The sequence below is a fragment of the Athene noctua genome, chromosome 2 (genome assembly GCF_965140245.1).
Source record: "Athene noctua chromosome 2, bAthNoc1.hap1.1, whole genome shotgun sequence".
NCBI classification, from domain to species: domain Eukaryota; kingdom Metazoa; phylum Chordata; class Aves; order Strigiformes; family Strigidae; genus Athene; species Athene noctua.
The window spans coordinates 150,223,562-150,245,067 of NC_134038.1; the positions used below are offsets into that span (position 1 = coordinate 150,223,562).

Consider the following 21,506-nt stretch of genomic DNA (forward strand, 5'->3'; position numbering starts at 1 on the left):
CGAAAGGCTCCCGTGCTGCCGCGGAATGAAGGTTCCGGCCCGCGCTCCTTGCGGGGGGGGGGGAAGGCGGCCGGCTCAGAAGTGAACGTCAAAACTCCCGAACCAACGCAAAGACGTGGGTCACACCTCAGCGGCTCCTCAGGGGCACAGGTTACTCCCCCCCGGCGAAGGCACCTGCCCGCCGGCACTGCCTGGGGGCCGGTTGGGCCTCCCAGCGCCGGGTGCTGCACCAAGGCCCCGCGGGTCAGGGCTGCAGCACCCGCGGCCGGTGGAGCGTCACTGACACGGGGGGAAGACCTCACCCATGGGGGTGACGGGCGAGGACGTGCGGAAATAGCCACGGGCACCCTTCCCCCCAACCCCGCCAGCACTGCCATCGCTCCCGTGCCTCGATTTCACCCGTGAAATCCCAACAAATAAATGTCGGTAAAGGAAAGTGTCAGCGGTGGGTGAAGTTTGTCTCTGGCAAGCACCACTTACGCACGCAGGGTTGCAAAGGCCCGTTGTATGGATTCAGAACCTTCCTCCACCCCACAGGCCTCGGGTGGGTGTCTGGGGGTTTTGGGCAGGAGTGTCTCTGCTGTATCAAACCGCTGGGGAGTGCAGGGCTTAACTGCCTCAGGTGCTCCTTGTGAGTGGGTGAGAGGGCAACGTTTAGGGGAAGTATATTTATACAGTAGCCAGTAAAGTTACTGGTAAAGTTAATGCAGGTGGGCCAGGAAGAGGATTTCTGTGAAGCCTGGTAGAGAGCTGGTACCTCTGACTCTCTGGCTTCAGTGAGATCTGGCTTTCGTCAGTATTCAGAATTAATTCACGCTTTTTTCTGAGCAGGGCACCAGTACAGTTGAGTGCGCTAGGTAGGATAGTGAATGAGTATGAATGCAAGATTCTGTTTTGGTTTCAACAGAAATATCTTTTTTGAAGATATGTGGCTGTTCAGTGGGGTCAGCTGAAGTCTGTTGTTGCTTCTCCTCTTTACCCTGCCGCTCCATTTTCTTCCCTACTGTGGTATGTGTGTGTGGATGATGCACTCGAGGCTTGTGGCCAGCTAACCAGATCCAAGAGAGGCTTTCTACACAGCATTAGAAATGCCTAGCACTTTTTTTGGTGAGAAGGAAGACAAAGAAACTGTGCCTATTACAAAATAATCTTCCCTGATACTCTGCTGCCTTGAGTAGTCCTCAGAATTGCAGGAATGAGGAAATGGAAACACCACTTTTGAACTGGCAGCCTTCACAAGAGGGAATTCACCTAGGTTTCACCTGATCAGTTTGGATGATCTCCCCAACTATGCAATGAAATTGGAAAAACAGAAAAGTGGGCTGAGTGCAGCCAGTGAATGTTGCAAGCAAACATGCAGCTGGGCTGACCAATGACATTAGCACAGCTCTCTAATTGCTGAAATTGCCTCCAGTAAAGTGCAACTCCTAAGCTCAGGACTGCAGGTACAAGTGAGACCCATGAGTGAAGAAGATGAATGGTGCTGTAAGCTGTGTTTTCCTGTGGCAAAATGGCACTTCCTGTAAATTTACATTCCCTGTAAATAAAGGAAAAAAACAACCCAAGAAGTGTAACCTTATCCTAGGTGTCCTCCAGCTCATCCTTCCCATTCAAAAAAATGTGAATGTAAATGTACCAATGCTTTTTGCCTGAAATGTCCATGCTACTTAGGAGTAAAGAGAGTTTGTCTAGTACCTCTTTCGCTCTGGAAAGGTTGCATATAGGTTTAGGTTTACGCAGCAGGTGTGACTGCAAGACCCATAATCCCAAGTGAGAAAGATCAATCTGAATAACCAGTTGGGTTCTTTCTGGGAGTAAGCTGTGTCCTGTTTGTGCAGCCAAGCTGAAGGAGGTAGCTCTGTTTAACTCGTCAGCAAAGATCTTACTGCAATACTGTAATGAGGCTCACTAAGCCACACAAAATTCTATCACAATACTTGCTGTGTAGGTAAACCCAAAGGATGCAGTTGAGTGCTGCAGAGCTGCAGGGCTCTGTCATGCAAATCTGCCCAGAACTGGAGCCTTCCTGTGTATTTGTTGGAATACCACCTCTGCGACCTGCAGCGAGCCTTGGCTTAGACCACTGTTCTCTGGCACGGGTCTCTAACAGATCAAACTGTAAACCTTTTAGCTGTCAACAGCTGTGTACCTTTGATATTTGGAGACTAAAAGAAAATATGTTTTAAAGCAATACTATTATTATAATTTCATTTTCATTTCCTACCTGTAGACTCATTCATCAGATGCTGTAGAACACTTTATTTTTATCATGGTAAAAACTTAACATCGGTAGGTTTTACCTTAGGGTAACCAGCAACTAGCAGTGTGTTAGCACTTTTTTTTTTTTTTTAATTACTGTAGACTTAATTTCTCCTACACAACTAAAAATACAACTCAGCTCATTATTGGCTTGAGAATTATGGATGATAATGTATTTTGGGCTAATAAGCCCAAAGATCATGAATATCTTTTAGTATTTTGGGACTTTTGGGTTTTGAATCAGCAACAGGGAAGGCAGGCTTGTAGTTGGCAGAGAAGATATTTTAGATTATCAATTACCTCAGAAGGACAAGATAGAATTTATTTCAAAGAAGTTTTCAGAATTCAAAATGATCCACCAAAAGGCAGTAGAAGTTTAAATTTGCATTAAAAAATCTACAAGAGAAATTGATGGCAGTTCCGCCTAAAGGCAGAATGGCCTCACTAAAACCCTAAGTAGATAAAACAGGAGAAAAAATGCCATTTCAGAGATATATTCATATACTTAAGGATATTACCCTGCATAAAGCCCATACTATCTTATTACACTGGGTAACTTGGAGCAATGAAATTAACATTCAAAGCCTCATTAGAAAGCCTTTACCAGATGGCTAGTTTTGTCTTCTGTGCATTCTCCTGCACCAGCTCACTGCACTAGTACATGTTTGCCTTACATGCTGGGATCTGTATAGATTGAAGGAGCTTTCAGATGGATTTTTCAGTATCATGGAGCTGTCTTTTCAAATAACTTGAGGCTGCTACAGAATTGCTGGTCTATATTACCACTGATAATGATTTGTTTTTAAGTAGACAACACATAATCTGGGTTGTGTGAAGTAAATGTAAAGATCTGCAGTAACTGTGATTCTCTTGCACTTAGAAATTTATATAGACCACCTACATGCATGAAAATGACTGATGATTTATATTGCTCAGCATACAGTAACCTGTTGATCTCTGTTATATGTGATGCTACATTATAGAAGCACCTTGTAACACCTCTGCTAATGAAGAGCTGTGACTACCCAATTCTATGTAACCATAAACCCTTCAAAAATCAGTTTATCCAGAGATTGTCTGTACCAGAAGAACAGTTTATTTGATTCCCAATTTTTCTTGCTGAAAGCTTTCTTTGACTTTCTTTCAGTCTGTCAAATAATAAAGAAATGGCTTAACCCCTCCTCAGCTGTACAGTACATCCCTAAATCCATGCCCCAGGGTAAAGTAATACTCTACATGGTGAGAGCACCATCATGCCTCTGAGGATCTCAAATCACTTTTCAAATATTAAAGTTCCCCAGCACCATTGTGAGATATTTATGAATACATGGCAGTGACCTTCATTTTATAGACGAGGAATCTGAGGTGCCGAAGAGTTAAACAACTTGGTCAAGATTACAAAATGATACTGAAGGTGTCATGGAGGAGGACATGGAGTCATAGATTTTTCAGTCATGTGCTTTAACAGCTAGAAAATGCTCCTTCTGAGAACAGGGAAGGAAAAAAGGGGGAAAATATGAATAAGAATCTATAGATGTTGTAGATAAGAATTAAGATGTGTTGGCAGAATGGTGTATGAGATATAAGGGAAAATCACAGTAGCTGAAATATATCTACAGAGGGAGAGATATACAGCCTCCTGGAATAAGCTCTCAAATGAACAGTCAGCCATTAAATGGAAATGTGGATTTGAGATCTATCCGTCAGGACATCTGCAAACAGTTTATACCTCTGACCAAGTAACACTGGCTGCTGTTCAATATCCGATCAGCTGAAGAAACCTTTACTAGCAAGTGTGAACGATTGAGCTGCAGGATATAGATGAAGCAGAACTGAATGCGCTGGGGAGACAACCCCATGCATCTTGGCTATCCCACTGCCTTCGTTTTATGGTACAAAATCATCTCAAAGTTGATGCCACGGAAGTTACTCCTAAAGAAGAATCAGGGAGCTAGAGTCCTACATTACCAGAAAACTAATTTAAAAATACATATTTCTAAAACAAAACCCCTTGCTCACAGGTGAGATTCAGCACCGGCCCAAAACAGCTCCTTCTGAAACTAGCAACAAGAACGGTTTCAGTTCAGTAGAAGCATAACTTGTCCAAAGCCATGCCCTTTGGACAATCCCACATATATTATTTTTGGTAAAATGTTATTTTTAACTTTGACAAGTCACATCTTTCACTATTGTCTTTCAGCAAATGAAAATGCCCAAATTCAAACACTAAGAATAACAATGATCTAATTTCTTCATTTCTATACATAAATATTTCAATAGAAAGATCAATCCACTGCCAATCTGTTCTTGTGTGTCCTCTTAAGAAAAAGAAAAAAAAAGGTGGCTTGAATATTCTTTGGTACAAAATCAGTTTTTCTATCACACACAAGTGATCTGTGTGTACATGAATTACAAATCACTGGTTGTCATAAAATCAGGCCATGAAAAATTTTGCTTGGAAACATGTCACGCAAAGTTGAATATTGGGTGTGAGATTAAAAAAATATAAATGAAACAAAATAAGAATTCCCAAACATAAGAGATTATAAGTTTGGGTAACCAAAATACAACCCATTCAAAAGCCAGGCAGATCATTTAAGTAGACATGTTTTAAGACATGCAATCCTGATGGATCATGCCCTCCAAGACAGATCTGTTTACAGCTATGGTCTGAACACTTTGTAACCGCTGGATGTGTCAGGCTTTTGAAAACCTGCTACTTAGGCCACAGACTGAGTGGGCGTGTTCTGATGCCCATATTATAACCTGCCACCATTAGAAATGCCCATGCTTCAGGACAAGTATCTCTTGAAACATTTTATTACCCTTTTCTTGGAATATGGAAGTTGAAAGCAGGCAGCCTTGTGGCAAAGAGAGAAATAAAGACAACAACTGCAAAACTGTGTTGTTTTTATTTTAAACATGCAAAATACAGTTCATGCATCTGCCATTTTGAAAAATTTCTCAGTTCATAGCAGATTAAACCAAAGACATTTTGGCTATCGACTCTCAATAAATATTTCAAAATGCTTTACAGTGTAAAGATAAGAAATTTAGCAAAATTTCAACAAACCTGTATAAAAAACAGATACAGATAACTTTTTATTTCAAGGCGACATGCTGTAATGTAAAGAGTTCACTTTTCTTTTTCTGGATTTTTTTCTCATAAAAAGTTTTCAACAATACAACTGCTTAACAGATTTAGGCCTTTAGGCTACACATGCAAAAAAAATGGTTATTTTAGTTAAAAATCACCAAAACGTGCTATTTTTTTTGTTGTTTCATTTTTAAGTACAGTAGTTGTAGACAGTAGCATTTTTCTTTTTTAGTTTTGTAAAAGAGTGCAGGCAGGTTCATGGAGCTAGTGTCCTGGAAGACTCGTACTCTGACATACATTTTGGTTTTATCCCTTTGCCATTGTAATAGTCCACGACTTGGTTTGGAACTTCAGCCAAAACGCTTTTTGCTAGAGCAGCTGGGGATGCCTGCAGGAAATGGTAGAAAACACAAGCGTTAACCTGTTTCTCTGCTAGATGTGCCATGGGCTTTAGAGGCATTGGTGCCATGAGATCAGGGTAGGAAGTGTGGTACAGAAATGGAAGGCAAAAAAGACACAAAGTGAGTGGCACTATTGCTGGCAACTCATTTTATGAGTCTGTTTGGGCATGTAGCTCTAGCTGCCTGAAAGTACCTAAAGCCAGAAGTGCTCTGCATGTTTTTCAGGTCTGTTTATACTATTTTAAGTTCGGGGTAACTGAACTTCCCTGCACTCTGGGAGAGCACCATATCACAATGAAAAGGGCTGCAAAGACTTCATTCATCAGTACTCAGCAAGGAACCCTGCAGAGCTACAAGGTGAACATGAATGGACATCACTGTAAAGGGAGGCCTTCATCACCATTCTGCTCTTCAGGATCTGGCATGATATTTTAATGGCTGGGAAAGTCTTTAATTCAATAAAAATTACTTTGTTTTCATTGGAAGTAAACCATGGTCATGAGAAAATTTCAAGGTTTTGTGGAGGCTTCCTGCAACATATAAATGGTGGGTGTCAAGCAGACTTAAGAACTCATGACCCTGAAATGTAGAGATGGATGTAGAGATGGCCACTGGCTTTTTGCCCCAGGCAGGGTGGAGGGCTACCTCTCAGTGCAGCAAGAAACCATACCCTCCATCACCAACACACAGTTGCTGCCTCACACCCTCACAATGTTTCATTTTAAGCAGCGGGGCCTGTGGATGTTTTGTGGACAACCGTTACCTGCATGTACTGCAGGGATTGCCCTAAACCCCTGAATTCAGCAGAGACAAAATTGGACTCCTGTTCTCCCATGCAGCCCAATAGCACCCTCTTGCCCCGTGTTTTGGATTTGCTTGTTTCTAAGTATTTGGGCAGAGTTGATTCCATGCCCCCCAGGGCCAGCCTGCCCAACCATGTTCCCTCTGAGCTCACCACAAAAATGCAGTAAAAATGCAAATGCTTAAACTTTGGTTTGAGAGGTTTAAACTAATGTGTTTGTCTCCAGACAGAGTACACGTGGATCACATATTGCAGCTCAGACGTTGCACGGGAAGTCAGCCTGTGGCTACATCACATTTCTTCTGCATACCAAGTACTTTTTCCCACGTTAATGAACACATCCCTCCTCACTGTCTGTTACATTGTCAGCTGCGTTTCAGACCTACCGTGTCCAAACTAGTTGTATTGACTGTTTATTGCCCTACTCTATTTCATGGGGTGGGATCTTTATCCATTCAGAGTGTTAAAATTAGGCTTACATAGGATGTAAATGGTAAACTATTCATAGGCAAGCTAATCCAGGGGTGCAGAAAGCATCTGGGCTATTATAAATTCTAGTATCAGATGTTACAATACTACAAAACAATGACAATGCTAGCAAAACCAGAAACAAAACTATTTTTTTATATGCTGGTATTCTGACTCATATATGCGTTTAGTAACGAATAAAATGCACCGCTATTTCCCAGCTGTGACATTTATACCAAAATATTTGTGCAGGCAAAAAAGCCTGGAGCATTTCTGCATGAACAAACTGGCAAAGCAAAGCCCGTACTCAGTGTGACAGAGCAGCAACTGTTCTCAGGTGTTGCACAGTAACACAACACATTTATTTTAATCCTTCAAAGTGAAATGCATGGTTTTCCACAGCTGCCCTGTTTTTGCCTAAACCTGTTTGCACTGTAATCAGCAGAAAAATACACCCTGGAGTCACCAAATGGTTGATTTCCATGTTGCTATTGAGAATTAGTGGGTTTTATATCTCCTTCCTAGTGTGCCAAAGGTGTGTATAACTTAGTCTGCCTCTGTGCTATCTTAACAAAAGTACAACCCTACATAAAAGGCAAAAATGAGGAGTGGGGGAAGAGTCCTGGGCCACTGCTGCACACACAAGCCCTAGCAATCAGGAAATGTAACTCTGCTCTATCTTTAAAAATGCTGGGCAGGAGCACTTGCCACCAGCTTCTCTGGATCACATGTAGTCCACGTGTCTGAACACTAGGCCAACACTCATCTGACTGCATCATCCTCCTGTCCTCTCCTCTCTCTTCTGAAGCCACATCCATTCTTCCTGGAAGAAGGGTCAGCCCTTCAGAACAGGCTCTGGCGGGGCTCAGATGCACGGCTGAATCACCACCACTTGAGGAGTCAACTGAGCTATGCACTCCTCGACTAGCATGCATGTGAAGCCTTTCACTGAGGTTTAAGCTAACACATTTACTGTGCCCACAGGCTCGCAGGCAATGTGTGGCCCCACACAGAGTTGCCCTGGGGTAGCTAGCTTGACTTGGTGCTTCAGTTTGAACATGGACCACTGTTGCTTTACAGCGTTCCACCATGCCGGTGATGCCTGTTAGGCCTGGGGTTTTTCTAGCAGGGAGGATCCCCAAAACAGGGTTGGGGGTGATTTCCTGTCTGACTATTTGGGCCAATGGTACCTTATGTACTTTTGTGGTGGTAGAGCACTCTCACTTCTAAACTAGATGGTGCAAAGCAGCATTTGTATAAGTAAGAATCGGACCCAGTAACTTCTAAGCTAAAACCCAGCCCCAGTTCAGCAGTGCTGTGTAAGGGTTACCTTCGCTGGGTTTTTAACACAGATGGTACATTAATGTTTTACTGTAATGTTTTCTCTTGAAGAGCATCCTAGCAATAAACACTTCAAGATGAATAGTTTTCAACTGATGGCTAATACACAACAGTCAGAGCAGCCAGCAGCAGGAAAATAATCCCCTATGATGATAATTGTTATATATTACAAATGACTGTCGACTCAGTTCTATAGCTTCACCATGCTTAATCTTTAATTACAATGCACAGTGCAAAACATTGCTCCTTGCAGTGGCTAAGAGCTGTGCTTTCCACACTCATTTGTGATATATGTGTTATTAAATCACAGTTGTTAGCCTTTATGATTGAATACAATGCAGAGTGGAATACAGTCTACCTGCAGCACCAGATTTGTGCACAGTGAATATATCATGCAGTCTAAAGGCAGAGAATTTCAGCTCTTAAAATATAACTGTGAATGGATTGAGACAGGTGATTTTCCTCAACAACATTTCAGTGATTGTGAGCATCACTGTTCTACAGTTTCAGGTGAAGGACACTCGCATTGCTGGGGTGGTGATAATTATAGAGAGAAGAAATTCACTTGAGTTCAGGGAAAATAGTTTCCCCTTGTTTATTATGCTCCTCTGTAGTGAATTGCACGTCACCTACTATACAATGGGACATTTTTTTAAGCAGTAATGGTTACTTTGATTTTATCAAGTCTCTGATACTTGATCAAGTATCTTTATCAAGTCTCTGATACTTTTATCAATCTCTGCAACTGCAGGATTTGCCAAGAATCACTACAATTATTAATATTTTTATATATTCCTTAAAGAGAGAGTCAAAAGGTGAGATGCGTTACTGAAGTAGTCCTGATGCACTACATCATGTAGGTTAAACCCCTATAATAGACCTCAGTCTACACTGAGTCTTGAGCCAGTAAAATGTTGAAGTGGGTATGAGGTTTTAGGTATGTGAATAATTGTAATTAATTGAAATGTGTTAAATGTCTGTATAAGTGCTGTGCAGGATCAGAACCTTCTCTGAAGTCAAACTCATAAAATAGAAGGGACTCACTCTATAGGTTATTTTTACAACTTTGTTTTCCCTCCTTTCAGTTTTCTCACAGGGGCAGCTTTTGGATAGATTATTTTTGATCTCTTTGGATAGATATGAGATTTTGAGTTCCAGGCTGACCTGAGAGTTGAAGTAATGAAAAAAAATATTGTTTCAGTTGTCTCCAAATGAATTTTGGTTTACTGTTCCAGCAAAACAAAAAATAATTGCTCACAAATAAAATTTCCTTCTCTCCTTCCATCAGTAGCAGAGGTTACATGCATTTAGGCGTAAATAAATACTTATCAAAAAACCCTATAAACCTTATACAACTTGTAGTCTTTCTAAAAAGATCCTTCAATATTTATTTTTCTACTTAATAGTTGAACATCCTAAATATCAAAGGTAAACACAAGGTACATTGACAAAAGGGATGTGATTTTTAACTAAATACATCTTTTACTTAAAGCTGTCAAATGTAATATGCTGATTTATAGTAATTCTTGTGTTTGATCAGAACTGATCTGACAAAACACCCAAGTGTGTTAAATCCACATTTCTCTGTGGGGAAAAATGTTTGAATCAAAATTTCACACTCATTTCTGCCATGAAAAATTATTTCAATGGCTGATGCAAAAGGCATGGTCTTTTGTTTGTGCTGAGGATAAGTAAGCAAGATAGCTGCGAATGTCACTTTGTTCAGAGAGAGATCACTTAGGCTATGACAATAAAGAAATTCAGCCAGACGTGGCTATTGTTATGGGCACTCATCCATTAGACTGACATTTGCTGAAATGCTGAAAGATCACAATAAACAGACTCAAATATCAAGTTGCATAAGATATATTGACTTTTCTGATATAGCAAATATGTTATCTATTTCTGTGTCTATATTATCTCTGCTACTGAGAGAAAGGGGGAGAAAAATACCACTATTTAATGAGAGCAATAAATTTTTAAGATTACTGTCATCACTCCATACTGGGGTAGTTAATCTAAAATAGCTAAAAATAATCTATGCTTGTTATTTGACCAATGCTAGCAATTAAAATCACACATAGACTCACAGGTTAACACCAGAGGCACAATATATTCACTGCTCAGAAGTTCAATGGTCAGTGTTAATCTATTCAATCAGGGATGATTTCAACTTCGTTATAAAATCACAAAATGAAACCGAAAATAACAAATGCAGCTGGCTTTGCCAGTTCCTTGCAGAAACATGTTTTCAACCAATTGAAAGTAGGTCTAGCACTAGCCCATAAAAACTTTCCTCTCGACACTTTTACAATAGACTACAGTGCAGCACTACAGACTTGTGATTATCTGATGAAGGCGAATCACAAGCTATGAGCAGGTCGTGCTCATACTTTGTTTCAGCAGATAGGTGACTCAGTGGCACTGTCAGCATAGAAATGGCAAATCTGCAGCCATTTGGCATGGTGTCACCAAACTAATAGCACAAGCTGAGTTTTACCTCCTATGAGGATCCATTGTTTACATAATGGTAAAATGGTAAAACAAGTTTGTTTCTCTTACTCTCAGTAGAGTTTGGGAAAGTAAGAAGTGCATTTAGATCTAAGACAAATATGGCAACATTGTATTTTGAAGTGAGAAAACAGAACAGGTCTTGAGAAGAGGAAAATAAAATAAAAGTATTTTGGAAGTAGCAAACAGACAAAAAAAAATCTCCTAAAAAACCTTAAGAAATATAAGCACTGCAAACCCATATGCAGACCAAAATCAGCCCAGAGTTGAAAACTTCTGTGTGATACACCTGTATCTAAGGATCACTAGTGTATGGGAGTGGATTAGAAAGGGCAATCTCAGGAGGAGAATAAGTCAGTTACACTGCGGAGTAAAGAAATTTTCAAATCAAATAGCGAGGATATCCTTCCTAGACACCAAGGTGAGCAAAAAGCCAGTCTGGAGAACCACTTGAATATAACGGAAGGAATGAAAGGAACAAAGGGAAAGATGAAAAACAGAGTGAAAGGGATGTGATCAGCATTGCAGAGGAACACAGTGGCCATTCCATGCCTCCACATAGAGGAAAAGGGCCCTGAAAAACCTGTCTGTGTGTGTCAAAACTCCTTCTGTGGGGACACACTGTGTCTACACAGCTGCTGAAAAGGTCCCTGGGACAAATGCTGCAATGTAGAGCAGGTGACTGAAAAGAAAAAGTACATGGCTAAGGCATTATTTCAAATTTAGCAATTTAATGCTGGGTCTGTCCCTTCCTCTGCTACAGTGTCTCCTACACCACGCTGGGCTCAGACAGTAACAGCTGGCTGAGGGCGCAGGGAAGGTCTTAATAACACCACTTTCTTGGTTGTGTCCTTGTAAAGAAGTTGGGGAAAGGGTTTGTAGGCAACCAGGATACTGTGGGTGGATAGTCCTGCCTTTGAGAACTTAGGGACCTAAATTTCAACAAGGAAACAGCCTCCTGAGGAACACTGTCAGTACAAATTCACAGACACTTCAGCTGCCTGTGGAAATGAAGGGATGGAAAGCAAAATACAGGAGTCCCAATGGAACAGATGCAAAGAGAATGGAAGAGAGACACCAGGAAAAATAAGTCAGGGAGGGCAACCAAACTGAAATCGGAGTAACTGGCAGTAAGTACTGGCACCACAAGAAGCACATGGATTCTGCCCCAGCTCTTCATTCCCCACCCTCACTATCTCACTAATAGAGCACGTTTCATTCTGTATTCCTTTTGTTCTCCATATTTGACACAAAACCACCATATACTTACTAAACGCTCCATGCCCATCTAAAGTCAGTCCCAGCCCCAGTTCACTGTATGTTATATACATACACCCTTCTGCAGAATGTATGGAAAAGTCAGCTTACATGTTTGAAGTTCCTAAATGGCACAAACTGGACAATGTCTCGAAGCACAGGCTCGCCCTTGGGAGACCTCAGGATCCCATCATCACCATCCAGCATCTGCATGTCACTAAAATCGGCATTCCCCACCCCGACGATGATGACTGACATGGGAAGGTGAGAGGCATGGACAATGGCCTCTCTGGTGTCAGCCATGTCTGTGATGACGCCATCCGTCAGAATCAGCAAGATGAAATATTGCTGAAGTTGTTGGACAAGAAGTGAAAAAATATATCATTAGTTAATCTTCCAAAGCTGCTTGCCCTTTTCCAGTATAAAAGTGTGTCCGGTAACTCACTCATGGACTTTTTTAAATAGAAAAGTCTCCTTGTAGTGTCTCAAAGGGTAAGTGCACTTCCTATACAAACTTCCTCAGCTACTCATTTCTCCTCTTCTGAAGTTTAGCTCTAGTTCAGGTAATTTTTGGGAGCTGGAGGGAGCCAAGGAATGCACAGGGTAGAAAAGGGGTTTTCTAACTGCTAGGGCTGGGAGAGTCAGGGCTTTGACTGGGAATTCTGGAATAGTCCTGAGATCCTCACTAGCCCTATTTTCCATCTGCTGCACAGTCATTTCTGTTGACAGTTTCTGATTACATTTTTTCCCCTTTGGGAACCAGTGGGAGGCAGGGAGGAATGGGGTATTGAAGCATTACAAGCCTGTAGCAGAGCTGTCATGGAGGTTAAGACAGCACTTTGCAGAGGAGCTTTGCTAACAGGCAAGTGGGATGGGTGCAGCCATCTGCAAACTGGAGGATGACCCCACTGGTGCCTGTGGGAGAAGCACCGCACCATGGCAGGTCTACTGCATTCTGCAGAGTAATGGGGTCCCTGAGGAGACCAAGGGCATGTGCAGAGAGGAATATATCCATCTTCAAATGCCTGATACAGAGCCCTGAAGAGAGGTTTTCTCATTCTCTAAAGGAGAGCCAGCAATTTTGCACGCTGGTCATTTTGTTCCCCAAACTCCAAAGCCCTCTGAACTGGGGTCATGAGCTATAACATATCTTCATTTGGCAGTGGGGAAGACTGACTCTCACTTGGATCCTTTATGAATTGTTAGGCATCTGGAGTCATTTAGTAAACGTGCATTAATAGGAAAAATGAACAGGGCATAGAATTTTGTCATTCTTCATAAGCAATATCAACACACTAAACATCATTAAAGTTTATGTATACACAGCTATATAAACTCAAAATGTTCTGCTCATCATCTGCTGACATGAGTAAAACAAAACATGCAGGGAGAAAACTTTATCTTGAAAACTCATGCTATAAATGAATTTGTTTTTCAAACAGAAGGAGGGGAAGCTTAAGTTTAGAAGAATGAAGCAACCTACTCAGTATGACATACTAGTTCAGAGGCAGCACTGGGAACAGAGTGAGCCACCTCAGGATTAGGTGGGTATGAAATCTCAAACATAGCAATTCCCCATTGTCAGACTGGGACCCTAAATAGTATTGAGATCCTGGAAACAGCAGTGGAGTGACAATCACAAGCCCAGACTCATGAATAGAAATGCTTGGGAACTGCTGCCTTAACAGGACTTAAAAAAAGGCTTAGCACATGAAGAGAGCTTAGAGAAAGTTCTAGGCCTGGTGGTGAGATGCATGCCAATATACAGTTCTGCTCTGTTCCTATACATAGGCATTTTTATTGCTGTAGTGTACAAGTTCTCTCTTACATACTTTACTCCCACAGCACTGGAAGCGCTCACATATTCTCTCCAGTTCTCTCATTCTCCCTTTCTCTCATTCTATCTGGAAGGCAGGAGAAAAATAAGCCTACTCTATTTCAAAGACGTACACTTAAAACATGATCTGTGCTTAAGTCTTTTGGCCAAAGAAATCTGCCATGGTTTTGCTATCAGATGCAGGCTAACAGACATGTCTTCTGATTTCTAAACTGCACATGATAATCCATGTCAGTAATAGCAAATTGAAAACTGTATGTCTACAGTTTTCAAAGGAATGGTTAGAAAATCCCCTAGTTGAACAAAGAAGTTTTAGTATAGCCTCCGCAAGAGACTTGAAATTGGGTAGTCTGTGTAGGGAATCATTTGAACTCATGTTCTTCATGATCAACACTTTTAGGGCTTGGCCCTTAAATTTTTATAACCTTAGTGGTGCCATTTATGTTTTCACAGTGAAAAACTGGGTGTGTTACAGTAACACAGCTCTAAAAGCAGGAATCAGAACAGTGGGGGAAGTTTAAAGTTGTGACTATCGAAGCTATAAAGACTAGATACACTGCTCCAGCTGACAGAGACTTAAGCTCCCTTCTGTGAAGGCAGTTAGTGAAAACTGTGAAGGCATGATTCACATACATGAAAAGGCCTTGTTTTGATGGCCTACAAGAGATCTATCACAAGAGAAGAAAAAAGCCAAACACAGCATTGTGCCCTTACCGAGGCCTCCTTGGTGTTGGTCTCCTCTGATGCTGATTTTGCCACCTTCTGGATGATGGGAGCGATGTTTGTTGGCCCATACAGCTGCAGCTTGGGAAGGCAGCTCTGATAAGCCTCCACAACACCTTGTATTCCTGGTATGAAAAGGCAACAAAAGGCAAATAAATGTGGAGTGTGTCACCAATATCATGCTTGTTTAAAATGTAAATAAAAGGCAGGTTCTTAATGAATAAATTCAAAATGTCACACGATTAGCAAGGACTAACAACTTCAGATTATTTCTGAGAAGCTGTCTCTAGCTGCCTTGAATGTAGTTTGTAATATATAATTCATGATACCATGTTTCTCCTTCACAGCGTTTTTTTATGTCTATTTTGCAGGTATCAGCTTGCAATGCCATAGCTTCCATTCTTCTCAGTTCAAGGTGTAAGTGATCACTTCCTGATCACCAGCTAAGATTCATGCTAAAAGGACAGACACAAATTAAAAACACTTCAACACTTCTCTTTCCTCCTCTTCAGATAAATATTTATTTACCAACAAATCTGCCCTTTGTACTTACAAACCAGAACAGTCAAGGAATTCAAAGATCTTTTCAAACACTTGACTTCCCTGTGCTAAGAAAATAATTTTTCAGGGTGAATTTGCATAATTGCTCTCAGGCTGAATTTGACTATGACCAAAAGCTATGAAATCTTGGAAGAAACAGCAGGATGCATTGCAGTCTACAGAAAAATGAGCTTTAGTCAAGAAGTTTTGACGGAGAACTAGCTATTTTTGGCTTTTTCATTTCAGGATATATAGCCAGACCAGCGAGAACAGACTTCTGCTGACACACTTGACAGATCACAGAATGAAAATTGGTGTTTTCAATCATTGAGAAGGTTTTCTTGAAGTGATGCACGTTAGCCTCCACATTCAGAACTCCCAGCTTACCAGACCTAAAGGATTAGAGGTCTAAAGTTGGAAAGAAAGTCATAGACTGAAGAGCTTTGTAAAGGATGCTGAAGAATGAAATGGCTTCAGTAAGACCTTAAGCCAATTTCAGTTTGCACTGAGACTAGCTCACTCATGAGATTTTACTCAACCATATTTACAGGATATATGGGTGCAGAGTGGTTACTGACAGATCACAGGGAGTTGTAATTGCTTCACAATGATACACCTGAACCTCCTATGAAAAAAATTATGAAAAACAAGTATTCTCTCTTTATACATACCTACAAACATATTTTTCCATTGCAGTGCTCACAGACAAAAGAACACGCTCCAATTATAGCTATGATTGGCTAAAATGCAAAGTAATGTTGCATAATTTTCCTCTGTAATTCTAGTGACTAAATTACATATTGCAAAACTGACCTTTTGTTAACTCCCGATTTTAAATCTGCTAAGGATTTTATTACCTATATTTACTGATCTTGCATGAAGGCCTCATAAATCTTCCCTATGATGACAAGATACACTGTAGGTTTTTTTCTTATGCATTAAAATAGTGTAAGATAAACTTTACTCCCTGCGTTCCACACAGATTTAGCGTGGTTCATGTCAGAAAGCTGCTTTCGGCTTAGAAAGAAACACGTTCTAGAAACATAATTTCTTTTTCGCTATCTTAGATTAATATCTTCTAGAAATATCTACTGTCCTTACATATCCAAATCCAACAGGATATTTGAGTGGCTTACTTTGTAGCTTGCTTTTATTGGATTCCTTTATTTTAGGGACAGCCAGTGTACATTTTTCTTCACAATTCAACTCTTTACATTTTTAATTGGAATCCACTTGCAATAGCTCTGATGAAATACAGTGTATGCATATATATATGGGTTACAGATGCATGTAAAATGCACATCTAGAAGCATCATTCAGATTAGAGGTTGTCACTTCCTCAGATAATAAAGATTATATATTAAGTATAAGACTATAAATACACTATAAATACCCTAAATATAAGACTGTAAGTACTAAAATTTTCAAGAATGGGAATAGTAACAGGGGAGGAAAGGTGAGGATATCTGTATTTTATGAATACCAGTGATCTTCATATCAATACATAGTCCCTATTCAATGTAGAGTGTTGCTTCACAGTACCTTGTGCCAGCGAAGGCTCACTACTTCCTCAAAAGCAAATTAGACACGTACTTTTTATATTGGATCCAACCTCTGTTTCTTGGTTTAAAGCAAGATACTCTTCATCAATTTTCCTTTGTTTTCTGGCAAGTATGCTAAATATTACAAGGAAAGATAGTGTGGTCACTAAGCACTTTATCTCCCTTTCACTCTTGCATCCTCTCACCACATGACATGCTGGTGTTACTGCTATCTGAGTCACCTAATACAGTGAGAGCATCTAGAAAACATCACAAAACAATTGGTGGTAGGAACTAATCAAGCATCCATGACAGGCAGGTGATGAACAAGCTACATGTTTTCTGGTCTTTCTCCTTTTCTTGTTTTCATCCAGATGTATATAAACTTAAAAGGTATCATTTAGGACAAAGAAGTGCTTTTTATATCTTGTAGATGCATGTGCAAATGCTGCAGAATTTATTCCCTGGCATTCTCTCATGCTGCAACCATCTTTTTATGTCTTCTTAGTTCTAAAACTCTATTTAGGTGTTAACATCAGATAACTGAGTCTTATGCAAAGAAGTGAAGAAAGTTTAAATACATAACAAATATAAGGTGATATAAACCAAGGCAAGGGTCATAGAGCAGCTCCTTCTATTTTTTCTAACCTCCTCTCATTTCCATTGTTACATTTTATTTTGAGTACATAGTATGGTCTGGATAGTAAGTTCCTTATTTGCAGGGGGTTTGTCTGTCTTACCTCTGACCTGCTGCTGGCACTACATAGATGTAACAGTTTTTTCAACCAATATAAATCATTATATAACAATGTCAGTGTGACAAAAGAATTAGCCTTGACTCAAAAGAGGCAGCAAAGGAGGAATTAAAAATATGTTCTTTGTATGGACTGCTAGGGTTTTTTTCTGAGGTACGCGGAAGCTCACAAATGTCCTGCATTTAGACTGGGAAACAAAGCTATATCTGAACACTACCTGAATAAGTGTTCTATCACCTAATGCTGACCATTGTTAACTGAAATGTTTTAAATGGATCAGGCCCTGTGTAGATGTCAATGTGTCTGTGTTCAGAAGCAGGCAGCTAACACTTTTTAAAATATGACGGTCCAGACAAAATTCTGAGGTCTGTTTCGCTTCCTCACCTCAACGCCACACCCTCAGTGTGACTGAAATCTCAATTTCAAGCTGGTTTACAAGTTTATAGGCACTTCTAGATAAATACAGGTAATTTCTGCTTCTTTTAGCTCCTTAAAAGCAATGTAAAAAGCTGTGTGAACACATCAAACAGCTGTAGGACTTATGGCCAATTACATTTCAAGCATATGACCTGCAGAGGCTGGGGCAGTCCAACAATCCAAGTGCAACAACAAAGCAGGAATGCCCACTGAACTGAAAACAGAGGTCTTGCATTTAAGATGCATGAACTCTGATTTTTTTTTAAATGTCTCTTTCCCTTGAATTGCTTGTCCTCTCTTCTTTTCCTCACTTCATTTCTTGGCTTCTTAATTCTCATCCTGAACATATTCGGCTGACCATGCCTGAAAGAAAGCCACTAGTAAGTCTGAGAAGGGCTGAAAGGAGCAGATAGAAATTTGAACAGGAAGAGCATTTTGAAACACCCATTTCAGTGTTTGGATAGTAGCAGAAGGATAAGCAAAGAATAACATCCTATGGATTTTAGACAGCAATGTTTACCTGACCAAGACACTCAGCTGTTAGTCTGGGATTACTTGTTAGACTGTTGTGGCAGGAGATTCTAGAGAGACAGCATCAGTCACTGCAGACCTCACTTACAAATACAAGACATAGAGCAACATCTGCTACGTGAATCTGACCTCTGACTACAGAGGATTAGTGATTGTTGCTAGAATACACCAATACCTTACACTGTGTTAAAACACCCTCCTGCTGCATTTGCTGGCATGAAAAGTCTGCTTCCTTCTACCACAGTAGACCTCAGCTGCTACCCTGACCCTTTGGTGCTGGACATTGCTGGTCTGACTTCCAGCAGGCTACTGTTGCTGTAGGTTTGGCCAAAGAACTGACTCTAAACCAAGGGTGTCTTCGATCACATAGGTTCACAACCTGCTTTTGCACATCCTGCCCTTCTTAGCTACACTTGTGATGTTGATGTAGCGGAAGATCTGGAACAAATCTAGAAGACGTGGCTTTAGTTTTCAGAAGTGCTAGCAATTTGAGGAAGTGCAAGTGCTGAATGTCCAACATGGTGTACTTTCAAAGGGACCTATTTTTCAGGAAATTAATGTGTGGCACTTTCTAAGGTTTCTAAAGCTAAGCCAGATGGCTTGGAGTCTGCCAGGTTTTGAAAATCCTGGCTGTTTTCTTCAGAAAACACTTTGCATAATACTCAGGGGTTACAATAAAAAATGCAAGCACATTCTGCACACAGTAAAAATATGGCAGTCTGTCCTAATGTGAGTGTTACCTGCACATTCTGGGTTGTCTTCGTTGAAATTGATTGCAAAATCATGAGAGACCTGCAGATAAATGGAAAGAAGAGAAAAAGACTGTAGTCAGAAAAATTATTCCAAGAGGACTTGCAGTTAAACACCCTTTACATTCTTTCTGTGTTAAACCAGAGATCTTTCAAGCTTTCAGCCATTAAACATGAAATACAGTCCCAGCTGGAAGTCCCCGCAGAAACAAAGGAACAAAACTGGAATCAAACTTGTCAACAGTAACAACAACAACAAAATGAATAAAAAATAACACAAAGAAAAAGCACCCAAGTACAAGAGCAATCACATAAATAAGGTGTCAGGATTGGGCTATCAATGTCAGGCACAGAAGAGGGATCTATTGCTGAGGAGATTTAAATACCAGTTCTCCCTAGCTCAGCATCTCACATTGCAGGAGAGAGAAAGCAGGCAGTGATACAGCACTGACAGCAGAAGCTCAACCCCCTTCTGAAACCTGCACTCATATGTGTGAACAGTTCCTTATTTGAAGGCCATGGGAGTATTGGAAAAATAACTGATTCTCCAAAGAGATCAAGGAAGGCACCCAGGCCCACTGTGAAATAGTAATGTAAGAAAGGTAAGGGGTCTAAGATGGTTAAGAAATTAGATTAGGCTGGGGGGAAATTAATAAGAAAAAAATTGAAGACTTGTTTTTCCTCAGATTTAGTGAATAACCCAGTCTCTCTCAAAATCTGTCTGTAATAAAATACTAGAGAACTGTTTTCTAAGAGAAATAACTGTCAATACAAAAAAGTTGCTGATTTTATAATAAACAATGTATTGTATCTTTAGTGTCTTGGGAAAATAATACAAGACTTCTTTATGCACAAACAATGGAAGGCAATGTAAGTCTCAGGTTCCAGGCTTCTTCTATCTGTCACTTAGAGATCTGCACCCACAGCACAAATCTGTTGGGACCGAAACTTTCCCCAGATGCTCTTTTCTGGTTTTAAGGTTTGTTGTTGCCTGTGTTGTTTTCCAGATTCCTTTTTGCTCCTTTCTTTGATCACTGAGAAGGCTTGATTCCATTTAATCTCCTCAGATCTGAAGCTCAGTCTCTTATTCTCCTGCTTGTCTTACATGAAGCCCAGCTTTTGTCTTGCAATGCACAATGTATATGTTTATTTGTTTGTTTGTTTGCAAAAACTTGATATGGCTGAGAGTTAAGCATAAATGCATAATTTAAACTCAGGTATATAATCCCAGAATCATGAGGACATTTATATAGCTAACTCCAGTTACACACAATTTGAGACTTTATAGATCTCTCTAGGACCTTCAGAAGTGCCAACAGTCCTAGTCATATGGAAAGCAACCTGTTTACTCCCTGTACAATTGAACCTGGATTATTTGCAGAAATAGATTTATTTGTTGGATGTCACTGTTTTATTTGCTAGTTTAGATGAGTTCACAGCACAGTACGGAAACTGATCTATGACTAATAGACCCATAGATCAAATATGTGATTAGAGAAGTTTCTGTAAATGTGAAGTGGTATAAGTTGGCTAATTACTGCCCAAGAGATCGTCTCATAGAGAAACTGGATTTCCCCATCATATGCTGGCCTTGCTCACCACAGTGATGCCTACCATTACCCATTAAGAGGTTAAATAAAGTGGGACTTCTACCATGATGGGAAAGCAATCAAGCAAAAACTCACTGAAGAGTCTGCAGTTACCTCAGTCCAGCCAGGAATTGGGTATGTCTACACCAAGCATCAGTTGCCTCTTACAGAGGGTTTTACATGGGCCATTCAGGCTACCCTACTTGGCCATGGAAGGTAATGCAGAAAGTCACTACTTATGTTCCTTGTTGGGCAAGCAGAGAAGAGCAGGTCTGTCAGATGTGCTTCAGAGATGCTCCAGAGCCCTTCTGTATGGCTGTGCTATATATCTATTGGCACGCTTTGCCAAGCTGGTATCTGCCCACCTCATGACCAGCTGCAGGCCAAAGGTAATTGCAGCTGTCAAGAACAGTTATGTGAGTCTTCACTCATTGATGTGTTTTTTGTCATTCAATAGCCTTTTGTCTTCCTTTAGGCTTTCTGTATTTTGCGTTAACTGCATTGCAAGAGCAAGAAGGATGGCAATGCATGTTTATGTATTGCAGGCTGATTCTTCCAACACTGTGACTCTTCAGTGATTTTATTTCTTTATTTCGAATGCATTTGAAATTACAGGTAAAGGAGTATCACAAATCTTTTCCAGAGCTATGAATACAGTACTTTAGTCTCACATGCAAGCATGGCTTGC

At 40.5% G+C, this 21,506-nt stretch overlaps 1 protein-coding gene across 1 annotated transcript in view; it reads right to left on the bottom strand.

Moving 5' to 3' along the window:
* Positions 1 to 5,166: 5,166 nt before the first annotated feature.
* CPNE4 (copine 4) overlaps positions 5,167 to 21,506 on the bottom strand; it is a 249,287-nt gene continuing 232,947 nt past the window's right edge. The window contains exons 13-16 of the mRNA XM_074900646.1: positions 19,221 to 19,272; positions 14,688 to 14,821; positions 12,248 to 12,484; positions 5,167 to 5,744 (exon numbers count right to left, since the gene is read on the bottom strand). Coding sequence (XP_074756747.1) covers positions 5,613 to 5,744; positions 12,248 to 12,484; positions 14,688 to 14,821; positions 19,221 to 19,272 — 555 coding nt within the window. The 3' untranslated portion in view covers positions 5,167 to 5,612. The remainder of the gene's footprint in view (positions 5,745 to 12,247; positions 12,485 to 14,687; positions 14,822 to 19,220; positions 19,273 to 21,506) is intronic.